The sequence below is a fragment of the Chamaea fasciata genome, unplaced genomic scaffold (genome assembly GCF_029207755.1).
Source record: "Chamaea fasciata isolate MVZ Bird 193981 ecotype frontalis unplaced genomic scaffold, bChaFas1.0.hap1 SCAF_1, whole genome shotgun sequence".
Classification (NCBI taxonomy): Eukaryota; Metazoa; Chordata; class Aves; order Passeriformes; family Sylviidae; genus Chamaea; species Chamaea fasciata.
This window is the reverse complement of record NW_027094086.1, coordinates 47,598,211-47,618,636: the sequence shown is the minus strand read 5'-3', so window position 1 is coordinate 47,618,636 and position 20,426 is coordinate 47,598,211. Positions and strand designations below refer to the sequence as shown.

At 36.1% G+C, this 20,426-nt stretch overlaps 1 protein-coding gene across 2 annotated transcripts in view; it reads left to right on the top strand.

The window, feature by feature from the left end:
• RBBP8 (RB binding protein 8, endonuclease) overlaps positions 1–19,062 on the top strand; it is a 34,135-nt gene extending 15,073 nt beyond the window's left edge. For both annotated transcript variants that reach the window (XM_066182521.1, XM_066182527.1), the window contains exons 7-19: positions 2,318–2,487; positions 3,869–3,970; positions 4,663–4,760; positions 5,389–5,516; positions 6,447–7,332; positions 7,417–7,543; positions 9,436–9,536; positions 9,925–10,039; positions 10,917–11,069; positions 11,662–11,731; positions 12,694–12,790; positions 16,386–16,527; positions 18,462–19,062. In XM_066182521.1, the coding sequence (XP_066038618.1) occupies positions 2,318–2,487; positions 3,869–3,970; positions 4,663–4,760; positions 5,389–5,516; positions 6,447–7,332; positions 7,417–7,543; positions 9,436–9,536; positions 9,925–10,039; positions 10,917–11,069; positions 11,662–11,731; positions 12,694–12,790; positions 16,386–16,527; positions 18,462–18,559 (2,287 nt within the window). In that variant the 3' untranslated portion in view covers positions 18,560–19,062. The remainder of the gene's footprint in view (positions 1–2,317; positions 2,488–3,868; positions 3,971–4,662; positions 4,761–5,388; positions 5,517–6,446; positions 7,333–7,416; positions 7,544–9,435; positions 9,537–9,924; positions 10,040–10,916; positions 11,070–11,661; positions 11,732–12,693; positions 12,791–16,385; positions 16,528–18,461) is intronic.
• Positions 19,063–20,426: the final 1,364 nt, after the last annotated feature.

Below are 20,426 nucleotides of genomic sequence, written 5' to 3'. Positions count from 1 at the left end.
GACAGGATGTGTGGACTTGATAGGGAAGGGTTTTTTATCATGTGGTTTATTTCTTGTCCCTGTCAGAATTCAACTTTGGTAGGGGGTAAAACAAGTAGAGTTCAGTTCAGAATGACTGTAGTCCTATTTCTTTGTATTTCTTGGTTTGTCTCCCATCTTTGTACCTTCATTGTCTTTTCTTTTTTCTGTATGTATTTAATCTTCTCAGAGTAACATACTTCATGACCCCAGCTTCCACTGAAAATCTCTGGCCAAAGTAGGAAAGCTGACAATGACCAATGTAACAATAAGTTATTTGCTCAGTTCAAATAATAAGTGTGGAGTTGGGTGGATAAACAGTAATTTACAAGGATGGTACTGCTGTTTCAATACAGTTACTGCATTTGGTTGTTTTTGTTGACCTATAATCATGGTATTTTATTTAGAATTAGCAACTTAGATCAATATAATATCACATCACAGGTGCGAAGTAGCAGGTTGTTTCTAGTGCATGATATGAAATCAGGTTTTTGCAGTCTTGTGTATTTTGTAGCCAAATTATAATATTAGGAATAAAAATCTGAGAATTCTCCATGGAAGTGAAATCAGTTAAAGTGTAGAAGAATTGTATTATCTGGTCCTTTAGGACATTGAGATTTCATTATGCATGGATGGAAACAGTAAGGAAATCTCTGCAAAAACATCTTCCAGGGGCTCAGATAAATCCATGATTCAGAAATTATTTATTACATAGTTATGATGTACAGTATGTATGGCAGCTGCTTCATTTGGTGATTTTTTTTTCTTTGATGTTATGTAGAACCTACCTCTTGGTTTGTATAGAAGTAAGGGGCAGAAAAATACATTTTAGTTGGTTCATTTGTCAAACAAGGCCATATGTGCCAGTAAATTTAAAGAGAACTCTAATAGCTCACTTAAATTTGCAAAGTAAATTGATGAATATATCGCTCTGTTGTTTATTTTGATTTGTGTCTTAAGATATTGCTAGTAGATAATACAGTTTTCCAGTGCTTTCTTTGTAAATGTGCTATAAAAAGGCATTGCAAAATCACACAATAGGATTCGTCAAGACTTGAGAACATCAGTGCATCAGTATTGTCATTAAGTGTTCAAAATTAGTAGTGGTAAAAAGCCTTACTGCAAAAATGCTTTTTGTCTCAAGCCAGACAGCTTTTTAAAGTTTTCCATTACCTTATTTTATGTAAGAGTTTGTGGTTTAGCTTCAATGCAAGCAAAAATTTATCTGTATTTCCTCTCCCTCCCTTGGATTATAACCATATATCCCTCTCTTGATAGTTAGGAAGTGATCTTTTGGCCCATGTTTTCTCTTGAGAATCGTAAGGGAAAGTTCAACTGCAGGAAGATCACCAAGTAGGCTGAGTTAGATTTCTGTGTGCTTCTCTCTTACTGCTTCTTCCACATCTCACTGTCACCACCATAGGGCAGATAGCCCCTTAGGAAGTACTCCACGAGCTATTTAAATTCAAAGATCGAAAATCAGTCCTTTTTTTTCTTGGTATTTTCTCACTATGTCTAGATAAGAGTTTTTGGAGAGAAAAGACCTAGTTATTTGTTACACTAATTTTTATATACTGACTCTACAACAGGCTGCTAGAGAGAAGTGTGAGAGAAGGTAAACTTCATAACTCATCTTGTATTTAACAGTATTTGTTTTACATGCTTTTTTACACTATTCCCTGAAGACTTTTTTGAGTTGAGTTAGAGGTAGCCTCAATGCTTTGGAGTGGGATTGCTCTGAATACAGTGCTGTTCATTACTATTTAAAATTGTCCCAAAGCTTTTGTTTTGTATTTAAGACAGTTTTTCCGCATCTGAATATGTTCAGAATTGGAAAGGAACCAAGAAGGATCGTCAAATCCAACTATTGAGTGAATAGCCCATCCAGGCATTGAACCCAGAATCTTGGTGTTATCCAGCACCATGCTCTAACCAACTCATCCAATCTCAGGGTCATAAACTGTGAAGATATACAGGGATTTAGACAAGCTGTAACCTCTACAGTGCCTAACTTCATCCAGGAAAAAGGGCTTCCATAGTGCAGTTGTATGTTGACTTCAAATGTGAAGAGCTAGGGTTGTATGCTGTTCTTGAGCTTGATGGAGCAATGGTTAATCTTTTGTTAGATATATCTAAAAACTGGGTTGAGTATTACTTTTTTACAGTGTAATGTTATTGAGGTAGCTGTATTTCCACAATTGTTGTGTTCTTGAACTGTGTGATTGTCCTCCTTGCTGAAGTCAAAACTCTTAACTTTGCTGACTTACGGTTTTATTTGACCACCTGATTTGGTCTCCAGGGTGCAAAAGCAGCAAGCAGTGGAGGCAGAAGAAGGAGTCATTCCAGATTCTCCTGTTCTAACATCTTCATTTTCTGTGGTTAATCGTATGAGAAGAAAAAAAGAGAATAGGCATATCCGATATACAGAACATACACCCCCAGATTTGGAACTTAGGGAAAGCAACAGTGGTAAGAGTATTTTTTTTTGGTAATTAATTAAGGGCTAAAGAGAAAGATGGTGTAAAAACTTGATTGCAAAGGGCAAAATCTAAAAAAAAAAAAACCCTTGTACTTTTTTTGCTTTGCCTTTTCTCTTTTTGTGTGGTAATGCATGAGTCTGGGGAAAAAAGGTCTATAGCAGTAACTGTTACATCAGTGATATGCTCAGAACTTATGTCAACCTTCTACTTTTATGCACCCACGTGCACATGCAAATATATTTCTTCTCTAAGTGCAAATTGGCTGAAAAAGCATCTGTTCAAGTTTGACTTGTGCACGCAGCAATGTCACCACCTAGTGGTGAGTGAAACATGTTTTGCCACGTTCTGTAATTATTCTGCAACTGAAGTAATTTTACTGAAACTGATAGATATCTACATGATCTCTCTTTGTCTGTATTCTACACTGTTTGCATTTGTTTTGTGTCTTGAGTTCAGAAGTATTGTGTGCATTTAATTTCCAGTCTTTGTTCTGTAGTGTCATAGAAATAACTCTAAAATATTTTGTCTACAAAAAGTATTTTTGTGAAATAAGGCACTTTGTGCTTGTATTTTATTGATGCACAGGAAATATTGTCCAGGTCAATTTATCTTGTGGCATTAAAAAAAGGTATTTTAAATATGAATAGATCTAAATATTAGTCTTGAATAAAAGCTGCTTCCCAAGAATAAAAATAGGATAACTATGGGATGAAAAGGGTGAGCTGGTTATTCATGCCCCTTATGTTGCATTTGAACTTTTTAGTGCTGTGAGTAGTTTCTCTTTCCTAAGCATACCTATCTCTCTCCCTATTCTGTATTAAAAGTGAAGCTACTAAATGAATCCAAAGTTTAATATGTAAGAAATAGTGTAAATACCTCTCACAGTTAATGACTGTGAAAAGCTATTGGTCATCAAAGGAGAAAGGACTACATGGCAAATGTTTGTCATAATTCAGATCTCAGGTTTTTCACCTTTTTATTACCTTAGCTGATGCAGAGCATTGTTGCCTTGGAGGGTTTACTCTTCAATAGTTTCATTGCCCTATTAACAGGTCAAATACAGCTTGAATAACTATTTTTATGTAGTCAGACTAGATGGTGGTGTCATTTTGTGTTAGTATTGGTTTAGGGCTGAGTGGCTGAGATCATATTTGTGAGAAAAATGATTAATATAAAATATTTATCATTTTATTTTTTATTCTGACATCACTGTCACAAATTACTAGATGTGTTTAGATTGCTGGATCTGCTGACATAATAAATCTTGCATTCAAGTGCTTTTAAGATCAGGGTCATTGTTTGTAGCTACACAAAATTATCACAACAAGATACCTAATTTCACCATGTGAAAATGTTTCCACATCTCCTAGAGTTTGGAAAAATTCCACTCTTTTCCACACAAGTGAACACTCACCATGGAGGAGAGATACTAGTGGCAGACACCTGTGATCCACAACTGTCCCCTGTGCCAAGTAAGTGAATTAATAGATTTAGTTTTAATTCCATTCAAAATCAGGCAAAAATATTGTAAAACTGAGGTTTCATCTCTTTAACCTCTTTTTAACACAGGAACCTAATAAAGTGCAAACCTTTTTCAATTCTTTAATTACTGTGAGAATCAACATGGAATTATTCATGCAAGTCAGGGTTGTGGTGGTTGCTGGTTTTGTACTTTCCAGTCTTATTATCTTGCCCCAGTTTAATGAACTGAGTTACATTAAACCCCTCGAAGAAGGGAAACTGATCTACTTATTTTCCCAGAAAAAAAAGTCCATGAAAAAAATGGCAACTGTCAGGAAATATGCAAGACAAGCATTGTGTTATAAATGCACATTATCTCAGTTCTACATGCTTTTACCAGACTATTTGTGCCCTGGACTGGAAGTGTGAAAAGCAACTTTTACATTGATTTTTAATTTTGGTGAGCTGTATTCAAATTGGACACGTATTTCTCTGTGCTGATACAGCAGTTTGCTCTCATCAGAAATTCTTTAGCCACTTACCACTTCCAGATATGGTTTTGATCTGACAGATATCAAACTATTTCCATAAATGACAGTTCTAATTTGTGACCTTTTTAGTTCTGTTTCTATCATCTCTGTGAGTCGAGCAAGCTACTAAAATGCGTATGTAACTTACTGTGATCTTCTTTCTACTCACAAAGATAAACCAAAGGTGGGAGGATACCCTGTTCCAAAGCCATCTTTTAACTTGGCTGCAGTTGTTGCAGAAACAATTGGACTTAGTGTTGAAGAGGAACCTGTAAGTATTCCCAAATTTCTTAGATAACCAGGTTTTTGGGCCAGTTGTTTTCAAAAACAGTATTTCTCTCTTTTGCATTAAAATTCTGCAAAAGTGTTCTGAGCTCCAGTAAGCTCACTTTGGTTTGCTTTTGCTGTCTTTACTGACTTGCTTTAGCAAGAAGAGGTATAAGTATGCTGACCTGTCTTGGAGGGGTTGAGGGGGAGGGTAGAGACATGGTTCCTCCTTTCAAGTTTTATTAATACAGTGATATAAATCCTTGGGTCTGCTAAATTCCCTTCATGCAGTAATCAAATCTAAAACCTTGAAAAATATTTCTTTACAATGAGACTGTTTGGTGACTCAGAGGAGATTATTTGATGGTTTTATTTGGTAACTACCATGAAAATTACAGTATGCAGAATATTTTTGTGTCCATGCCTGTGAATGAACTTTTTCAATTTCCATAAGATTTCTTTAAAGCTGCTGGCCCTAATTTCATCTCTCAGCTTTTATTATTTTTTAGAGTTTTGCATGTTCAGATTGAACGGGTCTTCAGAATATTTATGTGCCAACGAAGCATATTTCTAATTTTAAATCCAATATCTTCTCACACTTCTTTTCTTTGTTTTCCTTCACCACTTGCAAGGAGTCCCAGAGTGCACTGAATCTTCCCCTCACTAATACAGTTATGAGCCAAGCCTCAGAGAGCCTGCAGTCTGAAGACTCAAGAAAACATCCAGCTTCTGAATCAAGAAATGATGACAACAATTTAGGGTGTGTTTCCTCTCAGTTATAATAGTATTGTTTTAAGCAGGCTTATAGAATTTGGGTCTTCATAGAATTCCAAACCTTGCTGCATTTTGCTTTAAAGGTATAGAAATGAAAATAAGGATTTTCATATCAGAGGGCTTTCTTTCAAGTAAATAACATGAGAAGCAAAGAAACTGATAGAATGCAAAACTGTAGACTTTTACTCAGTTCACCAACTTCTGGTTTGGGCTTCTTGTGTACACAGTTCCTTCTTTTCCAACTTCTCATTATTGTGAGGTATCTTCTCAGGCCCATAACCCTGTGGATAATGGGCCTGGAGCTGGAATGCAGGAAGGATCCTATTGCTCTAATTAGGTGTCAAACCAGTTGACTGTTGCCCTTCCCACTCTCATCAGGATATTGTGGTCTAAACTGAATTATTTTTTGTTCCTATTTGTCATCTTGAATGTATGTCTTGTTGATGACAGGTAAAAATACAGTACCTGAAAGGAGCTTGCACTTTTTTCATTCACTTGCAGAAGCTTTGAGAATCTTTTGTGGTTTTAAGATCTATACAAGAACCTAAATGGGCTCCTATTCTCACTGTCTTCCATTTCATTGCACTGAAAGGTAGGGAGTCCTTGGATAAAGGAGGTACTTAGGCAGGCTTAACTCTGTCCTTGGTTCTCAGTTGAAAGTGGAACAGAATTTCACATCACATACCAAAATGAAGGACGAGATCTGTATTTTGTTGCCTTGTACAGCTCTTAAGTGCAACAGTACCTACCCCTAGAATAGGTTAATTTTTGGTTTTCCTTCTGTTTTCAGTTAATACTATCAGCTCACACAACTTTAAAGCAGATCAGCAATAGGAGACATTATAAATTTTTTAATATCATTTTCTCTCTTTCCATCTGTACACCAGAAAAATCTCTCATGTCTCATTGTATTCAGTATTTCAGATCCATCTCATATCACTCCACCACATGATGACTGGGAGTCTCGGGTAGCTTCTCCTGTATTTGGAGCTTCCAGCAGCACGAAGAACAACTCAAGTACAGTTCATACTCCTTGCATTTTAGATTCGGGGTTGAAGCCTCACCTCAAAACGAACCTCTTCAACAATCCTTCCAGTTCCAGGTCTCATAAAAGTAGGTCAAAATCTGAAGATGTTGCTTTTGTTGCACCGCTGAATCTTGGGACGGAAATCAACTCAGTTATCAGCCAGGCCTCTGCCCACAGACAAATGGTTGTGAAAAAGAATTCTAATGAGGCTGTAACCTGTGTTGGAAACACCTGCACAGCCAAAAGTGAGGTGATCAAGAGTGATGTCCTTCCTGTATACCAGAAGCAGCTAGAAGGCAGGTGTGCTAAGAGAAAGAAAGCTGAAGATGATCATGCAGTCAACTGTGAGAAAACATCATTCAGCAAAGAGAGCTCTGTGCTCTTTAGATCCGATGCTCCGCAGGTGAATGGGGAACATACAGGTGACAAGCCCTTGGATCTGTCTGATCGCTTCTCTGGAGTTCGCGGGCAAGAGAAAAAACAAGGAACTGAGGAGACATATAAAAACAGACTGAAGCAAGTGACTCTGCATGACATTTTTTCACACAAGGGGAAGGCCATTCCTGAAGGTTCATCATCCATTCAAAATGCCAACAACGAGAGCTGTTTGTTTGGCAGAGATTTACAAGAGGAATCCTATGTACAAGAGGCAGTGCTGGGAAAAACATTTCCTGACGGGAAAAGCCAGATCCCAATAAAAGAAGAAGTTCCTCCCTTCAAATTTGCACCACTGCCGAGTTCTGCAGAGACAGAGGAGCTTTTTGATGATGTAAAGGTATGCTTTTCTGACTCTTTTTCTTCTCCTTTGAAGTATTTTATTTAAGTTTTGGGAAATAGTAAAATTGCAATATGTTGTTAGGTTGCCAGTGGCCATGTACCAAATAGAAAGAAAACAAGGACAGGACATGGAGAGTCTGAACCAGCATCTGTACTTCAGCCAAACCCTTGTAGACTATCAAAAAGTAAAGCACAGCAAAATGAGAAAGGTAACTTAATGAAAATGTTCCTTTTACTGCCTCCCTACCCCCACAGCCTATCCTGTGATCAAATAGAATTTTTCCTCTCTTCCTTTCTTCCACTTTAATCCCTTTGTTCTGCTCCTAACTCAGTCACATTCTATTTGGGATTTCTCAAGATCACCCCCAACATTTACGAGTCTGTGTCTTCCTGGCATACTTTGCCACTGTATAGTAAAAATATCATTAGTATTCTGGGGTACATTCAACAGGCTAGGAATCTTGTTCTTTCTTGTTTGTTTAGCATTGTTATTTGTTGCAGTGTAATAATAAAAACTTATGAAGTTTGAGTTTAAACTATCTGTATCAAGTACTTGAAAACTACTCAAGTATAAGCATAAGTAATTTTCTTAATATTTTTCATTATTCCTAATGGTCTGGTAAAGAAATTTGTACTTAAGTGAAAATGAACACAGGCTGTCATATTCTTTCTAGAGCATGTATCTTCTTTCCTGTTAAGTGCTCCCAGTTGGAAAAATAACTTTTTTGAACTAGTGTTGAAGAATCAAAGCTTCTGTACTCCTCAGCCAAGCTGTTACACTGCATACTTTATTTAGAAGTATTTGCATTATGAACTTAAAAGATGCTTGCCAGTAGTTGGTGTGGCCATGTAGCTTGGAATTGAAATATTCTGCTCAGAGATAAATTGAGCAGCATCTTTGGAACAACAACCAGACACTTTTGTACTCTTTGCTTAGACCTGACACTTGTATTGTCATTCATCTAACTTCAGTGGTGAACCAGCTAGGAAAGGCACCCCCTGGACCTGTTTTTTGTGAGCAGAGAAGGACTGGTAGGTAAAGTGATGGTTGGGGGCCATCTTGAGTATGACAGTCACAAAATGACAGAGTTTTCCATTCTCAGAGAAGTAAGAAGTGGGAGGTAGCAGAACTGCTACCTAGAACTTCTGGAGGGCAGACTTTGGCCTGTTTAGGAGACCAGTTGACAGTCCTCCCTTGGGAAGCAGTCCTGAAGGGCAGAGGAGTCCCAAAAGTCTGGACATTCTTGAAGAAGGAAATCTTAAAGGTGTAGGAGCAGGCTGCCCCATGTGCTGCAAGGTCAGCTGATGGGAAGGAAGGCTAGCCTGACTGAACAGAGAGCATTGGCTAGAACTCAGAGATAAAGAGTTTATGACCTTTGGAAGAGGGGACAGGCAGCTTCAGGAGAACTATAAGGGTGTTGTGAGGTTACACAGGATGAAAATAAGAATGGCCAAAGCCCAACTAGAGCTTAATCTGACTACTGCCATAAAAGACAATAAAAGTTTCTGTAAATCCATCAGCAACAAAAGGAGGTCTAAGGAGTATATCCTTGCTTTATTGGATGGGGGGGAAACAGGGACTAAGGATGAGTAAAAGACTGAGGTACTTAGTGCGTTTTTGCCTAAATCTTTAATAGTAAGACAAGTTGTTCTGAGGGTACCCTGCCCCTGAGCTGGAAGACGGGAATAGGGAGCAGGATGAAGCCCCCGTAATCCAAGGGGAAACTGTTGGTGACCTCCTTCCTGCTCCACTTAGGCACAAGTCTGTGGGGCCAGATGAGATCCACATGAGGGTACTGAGGGAGCTGGCAGAAGTGCTCACTGAGCCACTTCCCACCATTTATCAGCTGTCCTGGATAACCCGGGAGGTCCCAGCTGACTGGAGGTGAGTAAATGTGACACTGATCCACAAGAAGGGCTGGAGTGAGGATCCAGGAAACTACTGGCCTATCAGCCTCACCCAGGTGACCAGGAAGGTTATGGAGCAGATCACGTTGAGTGCCATCATAAAGCACATACAGAACAATCAGGGTATCAGATGCATCTGGCAGAGTTTGATTCTGATTATTTGTCTTTTTTTTCTCATATTCTGTGCATACAGACCTGAAAGATAAACCCTCTTTAGAAAACTTCCAGTGGAGCATAGACCCAGGAGCTGACTTTTCACAGTACAAAATGGACATTACTGTGATTGATACAAAGGTGAACTTTTATAATAAGTCTGCATGTTCTATGATGTCGAAAAAGCCTGCAAAGTAGTATCGTGGACACTGTTCTGAACAGACCAACCACTTTGTGACAAAATTCTGAATTTGGCTCATTTGATATTTGTTCATGCTACAGTTACCCTAAAACATTTCCACTGTTTAGTTGTACTTCATAAACTCAGCAGGCATATTCTCAGTATGAAAGTAGACAAATGGTTGTGAGAAAGAATTCTAATGAGGCTGTAACCTGCCGGAAAAAAAGTAAATCAGTGTCCAAAAAGAAGTCAGGAACTGCTTTGAAAGTGTTTAAGTTACACAGCACTGACACTGACTACACCGGTTACTTCTAGGTGCAATTGTCATGTTTGCTTTTTTTTTCCTAGGGTGGTTCTCAGACCAGAGTTGGAGGGGAAGTTGTTGATATGGATTATACATATGTTAGTGACAGTGTGCTATTAAAAATGAAAAATCAAGAGCAAAATCAGGAAAGCAGTACACGTAAGACTTTTTTTTTTCTCTTTTCTTCACATTGGTTTGCTTTTTTGTGGTATGGGGGGTTTTGGGGGTTTGTTGGAGTTTTTTTGTTTGGTTGGGTTTTTTTTTTTGAGGAGAAAAGAGTAAAAGGGCACTTTTTTTTCTGTGTATGGCTAGATAGTAGAAAATAATTTGCAGTAAAAAAGTGGTGATGTATTTTTATCAGTTATACATGTCAGTCTATTTCCTAGAGAATTAATGGTGGGTTTTGAGGGGCTTTTTTTTTAATGTAGGTTAAAAAAAAGACAGGATTTGTGCTGAGTAGCTATTCCTTTACAGTGCTTAAAGGATGAAATACTTAACCATATAACAGTTCTGATCTCACCTACAGTGAACAGCTTTGAAAGTTTTTCTATGTAATCATATCAGACTTTGTATGAGAAGACTAGTTTCATTTTTAATGATGTATAAATAGAACTAGTATCTTTAAAATAAATCCAAATGTGTTTATATCACTTTTAACATATGGTATGTGGTGAGTCATGGCTGCAGGGTAGTGACTATTTCCTACCTAAAACATATTTCCTTCTGCTTGGGTAAGCCCATAATTACAAGAACAAAAATTTCACGTATCGAGTATTAAGGTTAAAGGTACCTCACAGTGATTTAGCAATTAATCAGATTTTAGAAATGGGATCTGAAAAATAAATGAGCATTGGCCACATTTGAAAGATTGACAGAGAAGTTGCAGCAAGAGTAAAGGTATAGCTGGTTTTGAGTTATTGATACTGGAGCAGTAAGTAATTGTTAATTCTTTTGATACATATTTAATCAAAATGCAATTTCTTGACTAAAATCATTGATACACTGATTTGGATGTTCTTTGTGCTTTTAATAACAGGAGGAGAAATAACAGATCTGTTTGATCAGACAACCCATGAAGAATATGAGTCCTGCCTACCAGAAGGTAGTCCTTCGGCATGTGATGAAAAAGAAACTCTTCATGATGAAGAACAGGATAAGGGAATAACAGCAGCAAGCAAGAAACTAAAGGGTGGGATATAATCTGATTTTGTCTTTATTATCTCACATAAACTACAAGAGTTGATTTGAAATCAGACTCTGTTCTTTAGGAACAAATATGCCAAAGTAACCACCAGTTCTTTTTGCATAAATTTGTAGTAAAGTTAATTACTTGTAAGGACATAACATAAAGCAATATGAAAAAGTTTTTGGTAGTTCATTTATCACCACACCAGTGTGGAATGTGTAGTGGAAGTTGGCACAGCAGCAGAACACCAAAGTGACTCTTAAACACTGGGGTCTGGCTACACTTACTTCCTTTCTTCTCACTATTCTAGGTTCTGTTGAAGATTTTACAGTAATTTGTATTTTAAGCAGCCTTTCCTTTGATGTTCTTGTCTTTTTTTGCTTGTCTCACTGCTGTTTTCCTTCTGCTCCAGTAATGCTTTTTGATTGCTGGTTCGATTGATTCTGTGTTATTTTTAGCACCTATTTGAATTTGTTGTCTCATACTGAAAGGTACATGGCATTTTTATGTTTCTTAACAGTTGGTTAATAATTTTACAGAAGTTTCTGCAGACAGTCTGTTAACCTTATATTTTGTTTTGCATGTGTGTTTACAGAACATGAGGACAAACAAGATAAAGCCAAGCAGAAAGCTTTTGTGGAGCCTTATTTCAAAAGTGATGAGAGGTAATTTAGTTTGTTCTGTATGGGCATTTTAAGGCTGTTTGTATCTTCCCTATAGGGAACTTGATCCTCCATAAAATAAATGTATTTGTGTATAACAGACTATCAGTTGAAGATGCAGAGGTAGGAGATCTACTACGTTAGATAAAAGACTTTAGATAAAAACTGGGGTAGAGGAAGAAAATGTTGAGATGCTTATTTCATTTGCTGAAGACAAGGTATTGCCTCTTCTGCTTTTTATAATTTTAGTGAATGCAGTGTTCTGTAATCCATGTGGTTTCTTACAGGCATGTGGTCATGTCTGAATTTATGATCTGAGAACCTCTGGGCTGCTTGTACAAGTGAAAACCTTTCCTTCTCTGGTATTTTTGCCCCTTGCTCTCTAGGCAATAAGTGAATAGTGTTCAACAGTTGCACCTCTTAGTGCCTCCTCTGGTGCCTTCCAGTAGATTCATAATTGGAAGTCTGAATCTCCATTTTGTAATGATACCAAGCCCTTCAGTTAGCTTATATTTTACCTCAGTGCATGTTCTCTTGGTAGAGGAAAACTTGTTTAGTGTTTCGAGAGCAGTTAAGTTGAAAAGAACCTACTCATCTGGAAGCCCAGCATATGTTCCTCTCATGGAAATAATTGCAAGCACAACTCTGTCTTGGACAAAAATAGTCTATAGAAGATCTATATTTAAATAGTTTCTATATAGTAATTATTTTTAAACTATGAAAAACCATAATAATGAGACAGATATCTCTGGTTATGTAAAAGTTCGTATTATGTTTGAAAACTGTTTAATTTATAAAAATTGCCCTGTTCACCTATGAAAGGCAGTATGATTTGGGTTTTGTAGACAATTTCTGAACTAATTTTCTAACTTGACCATCCATCTTTGTGTTCTAACAAAATGGAAATTTCCAGTGATGTAGGAGAAATAAAAGTACTATTAAGAGAAAGCATTTTTGTTTTTCAGAAAGAATACTGTGTTAGATTTTCCTCATATTGAGGTTATTCGAAAAAAAGAAGAAAGAAGAAAATTGCTTGGCCACACTTGTAAGGAATGTGAAATAGTAAGTAGTACTTTAAAATTTGTCAGTCTTCCATTCTTCTAACTCAAAACAGTATCTAGGTGCTGAAGTGCTGTTTTTAATTATTACTCTGGTTGCATCATCATCATTACCTACAGTAGCTGGGAAGTAAGTGTTTACCAAAGCTGGATAACCAAGTTTGTAGGAGGTTGGTTTGTTTTTAGTGTAGTTGCTGCATATAGCATGGAAAGTCTTGGGTTTGATTTTTTTTTTTTTTTTTGGTGTGTGTCTGTATGATAAAACAGCTTCTTATATCGTGGTTCCAGTAAGATTACTGTTACTAAAAATTACATTAGCTGGTCAAAGAACTATTACAGGTTTCTAAACTTTGAATCCAAAGCTCTACTGAACTGTATAGGTGCTGAAATAAGTAAGTTCTATATCCTGTTGTACCTTTATATAGACAGACAGATCTAATTTTGGTTTGGTTGACTTTTTCTTTGTTTCCTGGGTTATTTTTTTCAGATAATTGCACCAGCATAGGCAACAATGTGTATATTTAGGCAAATGCATGCAAAAATGTTTAGTTACTTGTTTAAAATACTTGTTAAAAAGTACAAAATTTTAGGTTTCACGTTACACTTTTTTTCCCCTCCCATTCTATTCATAAAATTGCTTTCAGATACTTGGTGTAGAGATAAAATATTGACATAATTACTTGTGTAATAAGGACATTTTATTTGGCCATTAATAGCCTTCATGATTTAATGAATGATGACTCAGTAGAAGTGTGGATTAATGACTGAACAATAGTGGATTTTCTGGAATCTTTCCACTTAATTTCCACATGTATATAGAACCAACATTTTTCAGAGATTCTCCTGCTATTCACTTTATAGTCAAATCTCATTTCTTAGCTGAAGAAATTTATTGGAGTATGTTTTTAATGAAAATATTTTCTGAAAATAATTTTGGTAAAATTCATTAAATACAAATACTTAATTTTTACAGTCAACTATAAATACCATTTTAAAAAATATGCTTGATTTAAAGAGTTTGAAAGAAAAGAAAACAGCGCCAACTTTCAGTCTGTTTCATGGTTCTGGAGCCATGTGTTAAGCATTTTAATTTCCTGTTTCTGTAAGCTACAGATCTTCCTTCTGCAAATCCAGTTCTTGTTACTTCCTGTCAAGTTGGGAGTGATAACTATGGTGTCTGGAAACATTCACAGCTCCAGTTTTGTAACAGTAGGTTTTCTACATTAAATACTAGGAAAGTTTGGGTTTGTTGTTGGTTTTGGCTTTTTTGGGCTTTTTTTTTTTTAAAGTGTACACAGTTCAAGATTAATGTTTTGGAATGTGTGGAATGCTTGACTGTGTCATTGCACAATAATAAAACTAGCTTTGAATTAAATGCCTGTGGAAGAAGGGAGTATTGGATAAAGCATAAATGATGCTTTAGAAAAGTCTTGACTTGCTGACTAGCCATATGGGTTTGAAAAGCTGCCAACGTCTAAGGGAGTATTTAGGGAGTGGGTAGAGGTCAGTAAATTTATTCTGGCCCTGTACTGCAAGTGGTGTGAGTGTGGTCAGTTACTGTCACTCTTAAGACCTGAGATTCAACTTCTGGACATGCCACAGCAGGCTGATAGTAAATTCCTTTATAAGTGCTTATCTTAAAGCTTTGTGGAAGCATCTCATTCACTTTACAGTGTAGAACTTTTGATAAGAAGTCTTGTTTTGAGTTTTTATGGCCTTGTGGTGCTATTGGAGAAAGATTGTAGGCAGAAGTTACAGGTAGCTTGTAAAAGTAACATTTGTTAATGTGGTTTGTAAATATAGCTATACTTAAGTGAGTAGGAGAATCACTCAGATGTTTTTATATGCATTTAGATTACAGGAATTATTCTGTAAGTTTTTGCTAAACTAATGGGAGGAATGTTTTTAGGATTTCTTCCCTTTCTGAAACTGCAAATTGTAGAGTTTTATAAACAATTATTTTGCAGGGAAGACAGAATGAGATTGCAGTATCTTCACACATGGGAAAGCCTAGCTCGAATGTTTTGTGTGGATTAAAAATGCTGCGGACAGTGAGATCAGTCTAGAAAACAGCTGAGAGTTCTTTTTGCTGTTTAGCTGACATACATAACTCTCATTCTGTCAACCCTAATAGATTTCTAAACAAGCCAAAGAAGAAAAGTTTCTTTCTGATTTATTTTTGAAACATGCTTATCTTGATTTCTGATTGTTCTTATTTTCTGTTTTTAGTAAAGTGTACTGTATTTTTCATTGTTGGATTTGTAATTATTCCTTACTAATCATAATTTTTTAAATTAAAAAAAATTCAGCACACTGCCCACTTTTAGTAGATGAATTTCTAAAATTTCAGGCTGTTTACAGGATGAAATAAGGAGCACTGCTAATTATCCCTAAATAAAACAAAGCAATATTTGTCTTACATTATAGAATTCTTATAGTTAATTTTGTTGACTTAATACCTCGTTCTTAATTTTTGTCAGTAAAAATTGAATGTGCATACTTTACAATTCCAAGTAGGTTTTCTGAAATCCTGCCAGTAGCTGGGAGCATGAAATAATCTCTGTTGATAGAGGTATCCTATTCTTTTCCTGATTTTCCCAGACTAGGTCGCTTTCCATCTGATTGAATCAGTTATAAATTTTAATTTGACTTTTTGAATTGTAACACTGCCATTTCTGTAGAATTGTTTTCCCATTTTCACAACGGTCAGGTTTCTTGTGTGGCTGTGACTGTTGACTTACCATTGAATCAAACAGTGCATTCACTTTGAAAATATTTTGACTCTCTATGTGCTCTAAGGTCCAGATTCATATTTTTAGGAGATATAACTAGAATTACAAATTAAAACAGTAGAAAACTGCATGGAAAAAATATACCCTAACTTTCTATGGTGCTGCTCAGGGGAACACCCAGCAAAAAGGTTTGGAGAGAGTATATACTTTTCTCATTGCAGCTCTCCAGTACAGCTGATAGGGGTGAAAGAGTATAGCCAATTTACTGTAGAGAATGCTCAGCTGGCAGATAATTTCTGGAGTCTCAGTGTCAGTCAGCTGCTTAAACTAACGCTTTATTTACTTCTAATTTGGGGGTAAGTAAGTAGGAAGCATTTTGACTCAAGTTTGCAGTTACTACTGTGAATTTGGATACTGGAAATGATTCTCCAGCATGGGCTTTGTAGTGGGGGTTTTTCCCTTTTTTTGTTTAATTTGTAAATGCAAGTTGACACTTAATAAATTAAAAAATTCTCATCTCTTTCAACACCTGTGCTACTTAGCTTTATAAAATCAGTCAGTAAACTGCTGACATAAGTAGTTGTACATATGCCTAAACCTTGTTACTTATGGTGTGTTAAAAGATAGAAGGTTATCAAATCTGCCACGATAAAGTCATGCTTAGTCTGTAAATTCAGTAAGCTTTCAGGATAATTGCCAGGTGTTTGTCACTTGGATAACGAATCTCTACTCTGGCTGTCCTCACCATTGTTTTTAGATAACAATGTTAATAAACACAGTGATTAATAATGCCAATTGTGTAAAGCAGTCACTCTATTATGTATGAATTTGTTAACTGGGGTTTTTTTCCCCCTCCCTTACTTTCAGTATTATGCAGACATTCCAGAAGAAGAGAGAGAGAAGAAACTAGCTTCCTGTTCAAGACACAGATTTCGCTACATTCCTCCAAATACTCCTGAAAATTTCTGGGAGGTTGGATTTCCCTCCACCCAAACCTGTGTGGAAAGAGGTTTGTGAGAAAAGAAAAAAAAAGAAAAAAAAGCAGGCTTGAAAAGCACTTTTTAAAGCTCTTTTTTTTTTTTTTTCCCCTTGAAATTATCTCTAGTTCATATGGCAGCCTTTCTCACCCAATCCTGTTGAGGTCTGTTTATCAGCAGCCTTTATTTTTAATATATATTGTCTGGTTTTAGCAGTTCCTGTACTGCTAAGAAAGAAATATAAGGAGAATTTCTTAGAGCCTAGATAGAGAAGGCAGAAATAATTGGGATTTTCATAGAACTTAATGTGAACCCCACATATTTTTGACTATAAGTAAGATTGGATTTTCAGAGGCAAAGGCCAAGAGATTGTACTTAGGAGAGACAGGCAGCATTATTGATGTCCTTTGTCAGTCTTTTTCAAGCTTCATAATAATCAGGTGATAATGGAAATGTTGCAGGTAAGGTGTAATTAAACAGGTTTTCATACATATACCCTGCTTGTTAGTGACAATGAAAAGATGTGGTGTTCGGTTTTGGGGTTTTTTTAACTCATCTTCACTTAGAAGTTTGTTCTTTCTAAAAAATTTTTCAAAATCTTAGAGCCTGGTGTAAAAATGAGTCTTTACAAATTACGTTAAAACAGGGTGAGTTTGTAGTGTACTCTATGTACCATTCTTCAGAAGTGATGAAATGCTGGGGTGAGGAGCCCTATAGGAACTCTCTGAGTTACTTACATCTTTACTTGTGCAGTAGCTGTGAAACATTAATCTTTGCTTTTATCTGTTGTTGTAACAGTGTCAGGTGAGGCATAGGAAAAAGTGGCCAGAGTTGTGTATGTGCAGTACCTTCCTTAATCTTTCAGGGAGCCTTGATTTTTATGAACCATGTAACATGTGGAATCTGCTTGCAGCCTCATTAAAAAGTAGCTTCTTGGCTGTCTCCTTGTTCTGCTGGAGTAGAGTTGTCTAGTTGTTAATGGTCCTCAACAGCATAATCAGAGGCAGACTTTAGATCAACCCTCCTGTGGAAAATACTTTATAGCAGTGCATGCAGCAAGAGAACTAAAACACGAGAGAGTTCCCATGATGAGCAATTGTTCTTGCCACTCCAAAGTAGTGGGTTATAGCGTAGGTATTTTCTACTCCTTATTGGTATCTTGAACAACACAAGCATCTATTTCTGTTGGGGTTTTTTGAGTTTTTGGTTTTTGGGTTTTTTTTAAATAACTGAGTTACATTGTTTTTTTAAATAACTGAGTTACAAAATTTTCCAGCTATGAAGTAGAAGTCTACTACTCTCATTTTGGTGATGTTTTTGCTGATAAATAGTATGGAGTTGACAAAAGCCAGGTGCTGAAACTGACTTGCATAAAATGTCTGTTCACTGTCAATGTTAGCTAAGTTGAGCATGTTACAGAAATTTTCTATACACTCCTTATCAGAGAGCTTTCAAGGTGTGTTTGATCCATAGGCTCATGTTTGGCTTTTTCCAGTCTTTTATAAATCTAGGTGCTCTTAAAACAGAGGGGAGGTACTGTTAAAACCTACAAAACACATGTGCCTGAAGTTTCCTCTGTATGACTAGGATTTACATTTTTAAAAGTGATTTTTATTAGTGAATTGAATTAGCAGTTCTTGCACACTTTGTTACTCTTATGTGAAATCCTTGGTAGAGAGAAAATGAAAATGCAGTTTTGTTTTGAATAAATGAACAATTCATAGTTTCCATTCTGTTCTTTATTATCAACACTCTGTATTGCATTACTGTGCAGTCACCTACTAGAAAGCAGCTGTGTATTTTAGTGAATGATATTTGCACACTGGGATCTTAAAACTTATGTGAAGTCAGAACCAGTTGGCCCAAAAGAAAAATAAAATATTAATTATTTTTTGAGGATAAACGCAAGTTAAAGTTATGCCTGCTTTTATATTATATTTCTCACCTCAGGTTTATTTTTTTTAAGGCTACATTAAAGAGGACCTTGCTCCCTGTCAACGTCCAAAAAGGCGGCAGCCTTATGCTGTAATGTTTTCTCCAAAAGCCAAAGAGCAGAAGACATAAAGGATTGGGAAGTAAGGAGTGCCAGCCTGAAGTGTGTCTTTCTTGTCTGTAGATATTTATAGTTAATATAAACTTGAAATAAAGAACTGTGTTTTCCACAATGATAGATAAATTGTTTAATTGAGTATGTAAGTTTTATAAAATTCATTTGCAAGGCTGATGTACCAGGAAACAAAACTATTTAATATATGTTTGTTTCATATTGTGTTAATACATTTTGTATTCGTTTTTGTACCTGTCAGACAAGTCTCCTACTTTTTTTTTTTTCTTTAAGGCCAGCAGCTGAAATTTCAGCAATTCCTGTCTAAACTTTGTGTTCAGTGTGTGACTGCTTTGAAGTCACTGAAATCAGTTTTTCTTGCAAGGGTAAATGTCTGTCAATGGGAACAGAAATGACAATTTTCTAGGGTGCTTTTGTTTTGCTCTGGATTTTCTTGTATTTCTTTTCTCTTGTTGCAAAAATGGTTATATCTACTTGAAATAAAGCTGTATTAAATATGAAATGTGTCTACTGTTCATAGTTTGGAGGTGTGAAAACCAGGAAGTCTAAGTGTCTTTCTTCAATTCTGGTGTTAAGTGTATAGCACCATGGTTTCTTCAGTATTTAAATTAGAATATCCAATTTTCCTTTTATTTTTTCCCTGAAATCTCTTTGCATTTACATGTCTCGTTTATTGATAGAGATAAGCATTGTTATTTCTAAATTTGGGTGACAGCTCTGCCCAGAGTTCTCCTGGTGGACACCAGTAGTCATCACCTACATTACAAAGGATTCTCCAGAGATATTTTAAATTAATCTTTTGTAGCTGGGGATATATTTCCATACTTGCATTGGGAAAGTAAGATCATACAGTATCACAGAGACAGGGTAATACCTACATAGGTAGGCAAGCCAAAGATCATCATAAGATGCTTAGGAATAAATAAGGAAGCTACAGTGTTGGGTTCAACCAGTGAGAACTCTTTTAAAAAGAGATCATAAAGCAAGCAACTATTGAAGTGCTTTAAGTAAAAATAAAATAATAGAAAGTACAGATACATCTGGGATTTATCTGTACATATTTATATATATAAATGTATCAATAATTTCTATTCTTCCACTTTATGTGTGGGCATAAAAATATATTTAAAAACATGGTGGATAGGACAATTTAAGTTCAGCTGTATTTATATAGGGATGGTGGCAGGTTCTGCTGGTGGAGAGGTTGTGGCATAGGCCCAAGAACAAATGTGATCAATTTAACTGTAACACTAAGTGACAAAATACTTTCAGGCTGAAATTACAGGCCTTGCAAAAAAGTAGAAGAAGGTATGACAGTCGGCACTGTCCCCATCGTACCTGCTTAGTTGGTTTACTTACTTCAGCTTTTCACAGGGGTATATCCTAAGGAATGCCAAAGGCATAAAGCCAAATAACAAAGTCTTTAGTCATTCCCATATGTACTAATACATGCTGACAATAAATCTTTACAACACTGTAAAACTTTCTTCAAGTAGGTAGTCAAAGAACCCATGCCAAAGTAAGTCTGGTTTCCTGAATTTTTAAAAAAAGAAATTCAAAAAAATTAACAGGTGCTGCCAAAAAGTGGAATTCATGCAGGTTATCTTGAAAATTGTTTTAGAACAACTATTACATGCTCTGAATAAATATTTATCTATTAAAAAAGAAATTTTTAACAAGATAAGTAGGGTAGGAGACTGCTTTTAATTAGGGAGAGCCTTTACACTGTGGAAGCTGTGTCCACCTGGAAGCACATTGCAACTTATCGAATATAAATTTTGCTATAAAGTAGGCTGCTTTAGAAAGTTTCTGAAGGAAATAACTATAAATCCTATTTTAAGAACTGTGAAAACAAACTATCCGTAA